This window comes from Neomonachus schauinslandi, chromosome 6 (genome assembly GCF_002201575.2).
Source record: "Neomonachus schauinslandi chromosome 6, ASM220157v2, whole genome shotgun sequence".
NCBI lineage: Eukaryota > Metazoa > Chordata > Mammalia > Carnivora > Phocidae > Neomonachus > Neomonachus schauinslandi.
In genome coordinates this window covers 1,889,395-1,897,453 of record NC_058408.1, presented here as the reverse complement: position 1 = coordinate 1,897,453, position 8,059 = coordinate 1,889,395, and the positions used below count along the sequence as shown (strand labels likewise).

At 58.4% G+C, this 8,059-nt stretch overlaps 1 protein-coding gene across 1 annotated transcript in view; it reads right to left on the bottom strand.

Moving 5' to 3' along the window:
• Nucleotides 1–3,037: 3,037 nt before the first annotated feature.
• Nucleotides 3,038–8,059, bottom strand: part of SEMA4A (semaphorin 4A) — a 19,941-nt gene continuing 14,919 nt past the window's right edge. Inside the window, exons 11-15 of the mRNA XM_044916267.1 lie at nt 7,887–8,059; nt 6,219–6,337; nt 5,975–6,132; nt 5,593–5,693; nt 3,038–5,238 (exon numbers count right to left, since the gene is read on the bottom strand). Coding sequence (XP_044772202.1) covers nt 4,646–5,238; nt 5,593–5,693; nt 5,975–6,132; nt 6,219–6,337; nt 7,887–8,059 — 1,144 coding nt within the window. The 3' untranslated portion in view covers nt 3,038–4,645. The remainder of the gene's footprint in view (nt 5,239–5,592; nt 5,694–5,974; nt 6,133–6,218; nt 6,338–7,886) is intronic.

Here is an 8,059-nt window from a genome sequence, read left to right as displayed (position 1 = left end):
GTATGCTCTATGACCACAGGAACTGTGTCTGCTTTGTTCATTAGTGTGCCATCGGTGCCTGACAGTGCCTGTCACATAGGAGGTGCTCAGTAAATATTTGAATGAATGAAAGGATTTCAGCATTGAGAGTATTATCCAGGCACACAGAAACCCAATGAAGCAGCAGCAGTGTATAAAAGGGATTATAGTGAGGTGTACATAGGGTACTGACTGTGTGATAGGTTTGAGAAGAATCCAGAGGGGATGATGTCCCAGGTGGAAGAAACAGCATGCCTCAAGGAACCTCACTGTTAGTTCCGTTAGGCAGGTTGTCTGTTCATCTCTGTGTCACCAAGGCCTGAAATGATGCTGGGCACTCAGTAAAGGTTTCCGGAAAATGGTACAAGGTGCTCAGCCTTGGTGAGCATGTGGTGCAAGGTGTGTATGGAGCGACTAGAGGAAAGGCACACTGTCCCAGGAGGTTATTCCGGAGTTCTTTACTCTGGAGTGAATGAAAAGCCATTTCAAGGTTTTTTTTTTTCTTAAAATTTGTTTATTTATTTGAGAGAGGGAAAGGGAGAGCACGTGTGTGCACGAGCAGGGGGAGGGGCAGAGGGAGAGGAAGAGAAAGAACCTCAAGCAGACCCCCTGCAGAGCACGGACCCAGGGCTCCATCTCACGACCCTGAGATCATGACCTGAGCTGAAATCAAGAGTCGGACGCTCAACCAACTGAGCCACCCAGGCTCCCCTAGCCACTTCAAATTTTAGGCAGAAATTTTTTTTTAGTAAGTTCCTCTTGACCCAGGCCAGAGAATGGAGTCTGGATGCGAGTGGCAGAAAGGTGGATGAGACAGGTTAGGGGTCGGCTCTGGTTGCCTTGGTGAGGTGGTCAGGACCTGGTGGGACTGCAGAGGTTCTGAGGAATTCCCGGGCAAGCGAGGAGGAGGAGGAGATGGGGTGGGGACCCAGCCAATGGAGTGGAGGGGTGGGAGAGAGGAAGTGCTGGGTGAGCCCCAAGCCTCCACGTTGCAGTGTGATTAGCTAGCATAGGGGAACATGGGAGAGAGAGCAGGTTTGGAGGGGATGATAAATTGAATTTGGGACATGTTGCATTAGAGATGTCTGTGGTGTGTCCAAGTGGAGGTAAGCAGTAGCTAGAAGGGCAGGCAATGCACTGTCCCCCACAAGACCTCTTCCCCAGCTTGTGGCCGGCCCTGCTGCTGTGTTGTAAGCCATGTGCGGACAGGAAGTAAGTCTGACTCATGTGTCTCCTGCTGTCTAAGTCAAATTCTGGACCACAGCAGGTGCTGAGTGCATGTTTGCTGAATGGATGGATAGATGGACAGGTGGGCATCTTTTGTTAAGAGGAGGGAGAGGGGGCGCCTGGGTGGCTCAGTTGGTTAAGCGACTGCCTTCGGCTCAGGTCATGATCCTGGAGTCCCAGGATCGAGTCCCGCATTGGGCTCCCTGCTCGGCAGGGAGTCTGCTTCTCCCTCTGACCCTCCCCCCTCTTGTGCTCTCTCTCTTTCATTCTCTCTCTCAAATAAATAAATAAAATCTTAAAAAAAAAAAAAAAGAGGAGGGAGAGGAAGTGGCACCTGGGTGGCTCAGTAGTTAAGCGTCTGCCTTCGGCTCAGGTCATGATCCCAAGGTCTTGGGATCGAGTCCCGCATCGGGCTCCCTGCTCGGCAGAAGCCTGCTTCTCCCTCTCCCACTCCCCCTGCTTGTGTTCCCTCTCTCGTTGTGTCTCTCTGTCAAATAAATAAATAAAATCTTTAAAAATAATAACAGCAGGTGAAGGGGCGCCTGGGTAGCTCAGTCGTTAAGCGTCTGCCTTCGGCTCGGGTCATGATCCCAGGGTCCTGGGATCGAACCCCGCGTCGGGCTCCCTGCTCTGCGGGAAGCCTGCTTCTCCCTCTCCCCCTCCGCCTGCTTGTGTTCCCTCTCTCATTGTGTCTCTCTCTGTCAAATAAATAAATAAAATCTTTAAAAAAAAAAAAAAGAGGCGGGAGGGGAAGTAGTAGGCATGGAGACACTGTCCAAGGGAGAGAAGAGAAGGATTCTCGCAGGAAACTGAGATGCAGTGGCAGGCAGGCAGGCAGGCAGGTAAGTGAGAGCACACAGCCAGAGACCAAAGTACAGGTGTTGCAGGAAGAAACTGTCCCCAAGGTCCAAGGCTGCTGAGAGGTCACGAGGTTGTGCTGTCACGGCTGGAAAGCCGCTGTGGAGGCCTCCTGTCGCTGGGCATAGTGCTGGCTGTGGAGGTGGCTTGAGGTGCCTCCCGTCCCCCGGGGTGCTGACAGCCCACTCTCTGTCTCGCGTTCTTATGGTTGGCTCAGGAACCTCCTGAGTGATGCACACAATGAGTGCCAGGGAGATCTTGGGGGAGAAGAATCGGCCAGGACTTGGGCTGGCAGGAAGATGGCACAGAGGCACCTAAATTGAACCTCAGGAGGAGATGAGGAAAGAGAAGTTTCCAGAGTGATGGTGAGGGGAGGCAGAGAAGAGGAGAGAAGGGATGTGCTTCCAGAAGCCTCTGGGTCCCCTGGATAAAGACGTCTGCGGGCTTGTCCTCGTGCTGGCTGGAGCGCAGGAGGACGCTCTCTCTGGAGCTGCCCATTTGGCAGTGAGGGATCCATAACGCTTAAAGCAGAGGGAGCTTCCTGTGCCTTCCTTCCGAGAGGTGAGGGATTGCAGCGCGGACAGCAAAGGTGGGCCGAGTCCGCTGACAGCAGATGAAGTTCCCAGCAGCCTTGTCCTGGCCCAGCACCCTCCGGGGCCCCACTGCTCTTGGTCTAGAGGTCCGCAGGGGAGCCGCAGGACGAGTCTCGCAGGTGCTTGAACAGCGAAAGCCGGGCTCGGGGTAACAGCACCTTGGGTGACGGAGGAAGATGAGGAAGGCGGAGCCGGCAAGGGAGGAAGATATTCCTAGAGAAGCCAACTCACTCCAGTGAAGAAGACACAGCAGACGGGATGTGGAGAGACTTGCGCATCCGTGTTCGTTCCAGCAGTGTTCACCGTAGCCAGGAAGTGCGACAACTTGAGTGTCCCCCAGCATGTGAACAGGTGAAGAAGCTGCAGAACGTACCTACAACGGCAGAGTGTTCAGCCCCCAACAAGGAAGGAAGTCCGCCAACATGGATGAACCTTGAGGATGTTACAGGAGTGAAAAAAGCCAGTTGCCAAAGGCCAAATACTGTGTGATTCCACTTACATGAAGTACACATTGTTTGCTTTGTGCCATGTTAAAAATAAAAACATTTTTTAAAAAGAAGAAGCCCCAGAGAAAGAGAGTTATGGGGATACAGTGGCCAAGTGTGAAGGTGGCACAGAGATCAAGGCCCGGTGGGGCTTATGGGTAGCTTCAGAGAGTCGTTTTTGCAGAGAGGTAGGGGAGAAAGCCAGAGCACAGGGCATCCAAGGGGGCGAGGGCCTCTCTGGGGGAGCCATGGGCAGGCAGCCAGAAAGGACCCCCTCTGGGTGTTGGTAAGAACGGGGAAAGAGAGCCAGTGGGGGGGGGCGGGGTGCAGCGTTATCCTTTCTTTGGACCCTGCAGAGAACACCCAGCGCAGGGGCTGGTGGGAGAGGGGGATGGTAGGGTGAGGGCAATGCTGGGGTCTCTGCGGAGAGGAGCCTCTGGGAAGCCTCCACACAGGGGTGTGCACAGAGCGCAGCTCGTCAGATCATCAGATCGGGGGGAAGGGGGTGGCCAGGCTGGGGGTGGCTGTACAGTCTGGTTGCTCCGTAAATTCAGTCCACCAAGAGGGGAGCGGGGACCGTGGGGCCAGCAGCTGCGGGGAGCGGCGATGGATGAGGAAAGCACTGCGGGCTTGGTTCTGGGCGGGCAGGTGGCAGGGCAGGTGGTTTGCCCTTGGAGGCAGCTGGGCCCCACAAACCTGGAGCTCCTCCCCGCTGAGGCCCTCCGCCCCGCGGTCCTCTGCTGCAGCATTCGGCTCCCACAGAAACCGCACCAGTCGTGAGCTTTGTCTTTTTAATAAAAAATAAACTGTCTGTGACAAGCGGTCTTCTGAATCCCAAAATAAAGGAAAGGGGAGAGGAGGGGGCTGAAGAGGTCAGCCAGAGGAGAGGCGGGAACAAGGCTCAGATTACCCCTGTTCCTCCAGCACAGCAGGGGTCACAGTCTGCCCCAACTGAAACAAGAAGGAAGGTGGTCACTTGCCGGGAGTCAGCGGTGCTCAGCGGACAAGGGGGCAGGACGGGGCAGCTCCCTGCAGGGCCCTGGGACAGTGGAGCCTTGGTGTCCGTGGGGGTGGCTGCTGCCCCCGGCGGGGGGGGGGTGTCCAGGGACGGCGGGCAGCGGCGTGCCCACTGGTGTATACCTTGGGCTTCGTTACCACAGGGGCCTGGAGCAGTCTCGTGTTTTAGGGCTCCTGGAGCAGTATGTTTCTGGAGGGATCCACTCTAGGTCTTCCTGTTTGGTCCAGGCCTGGGATGGCCTGTTGGAGGGCCCATGTGCGCGGTGGAGGGGAGGCCCACGGGGGGTCAGGCTGCTGGGTCCAGCCCTGCTGAGGGCCACCAGTGACAAGGTGGGAAGGTGGTGTTCTGTGTCCCCCCCCCGCCCTCAGGGCTGCGCTGCCCCAGGTCCCCCAGCAGCGCGGCGGGCGCCTGCCCAACTCGACGCGGCGGCAGCCTGCGCCCAGAGTCTACACCACCTCGGTGCCCAGGTGGTTGTTGTCAGCGTCCACATCGCTGGCAGACGGCCTGCGTTCCTTGGGAAGTTGGAGGTGCTGCTCCCGGCTCAGGGGGGCCTTCTCCCCCGGGGGCAGGGTCCCGCAGCCCTGCACCTTGCCCCGGGCTCGGAGAGCCCCCACTGGGGAGGCGAGGAGGATGAGGAGGGCTCCTGAAAGCACTAAGGCCAGGAGCACAGTGACTGTGAGGAAGTGGGGCCAGTAGGACCGCTGGGCAGCCGGGGCGGCCCCGCCACCAACCCTGGTCAGTGGGGCCTCCACACGCTCCCGGGGAATGCCCCCCAGCTCGGGGTCCAGGGCCAGGGGCTGATCCTGGCTGTGCACCCAGTAGGACACCACAGGGTACGAGAAGCCATTCTCCATGGCCCAGCACTGGTACAGACCCCCCACCCCCCCCTGCAGCAGCAGCACCAGGGAGCCGTTGAAGACCGCCGAAGAGGCTTCTGGGAGCTTGGCCGCGCCCCGACTCCAGTGGTAGGAGGCCAGGGCCGAGAGGTGGGGGCAGGGGAGCTCCAGGATGGAGTTGGGGGCAGCCAGGACTTCCTTAACTGTAGATGAAGGAAGGAGACGGCTAAGGGAGGGGAGCAGGAGGGCAGGGAAGCTCTGCCGACATTTGGACCCTGACTCTCCGCTTCCACCTTCCAGTTCAGCTCCCAAACTCGGCTCTGCTCCCTCGTCTATCTCCAGTCTGGATCCCAGACCCTCAGTCCGTCTGACTCCGACTCTTGAAACCAAAACAGACTTCAGCCTCAATCCTGGGTCCCAGCTCGGAATTCCTATCCTCCCTCCCGACGCCAGGACTCAAATCCGCCCCAGGTCTGGGTGTTCAGCTCTCAAGCCGGGCAGGTTCTGGGGGAACACCAACCTGAGCCTTCCCCCCCACCCCCTGGTTCCACACTCACTGATTTGGGGGCGGCTTTGAGGATGGAGGCTCCTGCCCACGGGGCCAGTGGCGCATGCCCACCCTGGATTCCCCTGTTCCGTGTCCTGTCTCCAGGACTTCCTGAGAAGGCAGGGAAAGCAAACCTCAGGCCTTGAAACAGACCAAAGCGGGAAGAGGAGGGAGGAAGGGGGGCAGGGTGGGACAGAGAAGAGGGCAGGTAAACCCAGGCCGGCTGGAGCAGCTTCAAGACTGCAACCCCGTCCCAGGAGGAGCCTCTGCCATAGGAGGGAGGTCCTGGGAGGGGCTGTGCCAGTCGCCCCTGGAGAGAGGAAGAACCCCACATGCTGGGTAAGAAGGTCCCGCTGGGCCAGCCTCCACCGCTGTCCAGGACCGGCACTTACGGGATGGGGGTGGGCAGGAGACGGCAGGTTCCGGACTCGGGGTCCCAGGCACAGTGGGGGTCCCGGGCCAGGACACAGTCCACACAGCTCCCATAGACGCTGCAGTTGGCTCGGGGAACCCTCCAGATGCCCCCTGAGAAGCCCGCAAACACTGCGCCCTGGAAAAGAGAGGGAGAGTGACCTCTGCACACCCAGTAAGGACCCAGCACCCAAGACCCCGCCTGGGCAGAAGGCCCCTTGCCACCTGTTCAGGGGCCAGCAGCAGGTTGCGGACAGGTTCGGGGTCAGGGAACAGCTGGATCTCCTCCACCAGATGAGCACTGCCGTCCCCACTGACCACAGCCTTGTGGAGGGCGCCTGTGGCTGTGGAGAGACAGGGAGCACGGACTCAGGCTGGTCAGGCTGCTCCCCTCTATGCTGTGGGGCTGACGAGAACGCTATTATAAACGGCTTGGAACCCCTGGCCTCTCTGTCTTTCCTTTGCAAGAACCCAACCCACTCCTCCACGGACTTGGGGCAGCGGACAGCTGAGCGCTTCTGCAGAAACCCCATCGGCAGCCACCCTCACCTCCACCAGGTGTCCCTCCAAGGACTTCAGGGAGGTCTGCGCTGACCGCCCTGTTAAAAATTGCCACCTCCCCGGCTGGCATTCGGATCCACCCTTCCTCAAAATCAGTTTCTAGTCTCATAACACACTAAGTCCTTGGCTCATGTGGTACGTTCGTTGTTTGTCTGCATGCATTCCACAAGCACCGAGCTTTTGTCTGTTGCTCTCTGCTGGGACCCAGTATGTGCGCAGCGGATACAGTGGCTGGGAACGTGTCCTGGAAGGATCGGCGCACCTGTAGCTTTCTCCCATGGAAGCTCAAGGTCATTCACCCCCATTGGGCCCTCCACACACACGCCCGGCAATCTTGCACATTCCCCTGCTGACTCTCGCTCCTTCTTTACACACTGACTTTTGAATCCACCCCTTTCTCCTCACACCTCCCCCTTTTCTACCCCTCGTTCCCAGCCCAAGACCCCGTGTCCTTCTCCTGGACCATCACAAAAGACTGCCCGTAAAAGCTGCCTCTGCTTCCTGCCGGACACCCACCCAGCCTTACCTTCTTCTATTCCTTCGCCCCATCCCAGCAGGGGGCTGCCCCCCACCCACGTCCTGGACTCCAGCTTCTGCTCCCTCTGCAATTCACCTGCCAGTTACCCCCTGGCTTGCCCATTTCTTCACCGTCTGCCTCCCTCCTGGAGCCTGAGGACCTTTCCATCTTTAAAAACAAAAGCATGGGGGCGCCTGGGTGGCTCAGTCGTTAAGTGTCTGCCTTCAGCTCAGGTCATGATCCCAGCGTCTGGGGATGGAGCCCCACATCGGGCTCCCGGCTCCACGGGAAGCCTGCTTCTCCCTCTCCCACTCCCCCTGCTTGTGTTCCCTCTCTCACTGTGTCTCTCTCTGTCAAATAAATAAATAAAATCTTTAAAAAAAAAAACATGCTGGTGGGACCCCCCCTTCCTCCAGTCACCCCCTCCCCACTTGCCCTTCACAGCCAACTTCCTGAAGGAGAGGCCCTGCCCTCGCTGCTCCCAGCCACCCGACACCTGGCCGCTCTTCACGGCTCTAATGTGGCCCTAACGTGGCTTCTCTGGGAGACAAACAGCTCCCACTAAGGCCAGCAAAGCCCTCTGCGTTCCTGTGTCCGTCGCCCTCTCCAGACTCAAAGCTCAGAAAGGATGGAGACTGCATTGTTGGGTAACCCCACCATATCTTAGAGCCTAGCAGGGCGCCAGGCACATAGTAGGTGCTCAGGAAGCATTTGCGGAATGAAGGCAGGAGTGAACGAACTCCAAGGTTTCCCTCCGCAACCTGAGTTGCGGTCCCTGCTTGGTCGCTGCGGGACATCTGGAGCCCTTTACTCACCGGTGCCCAGGTAGAGGACCAGATGGCTCTGCCCATCCACGCCCTGGGCTGTCTCCACCGCAAGCCTCATGTACTCCACACCAGACTTCACCAGCAGGGGTGTCCCCACCACCTGCTCATCCATCAGGAAATGGTCCTTCATGAAGGTCAAGGCTTTGTCAGAGGAGGGGCCC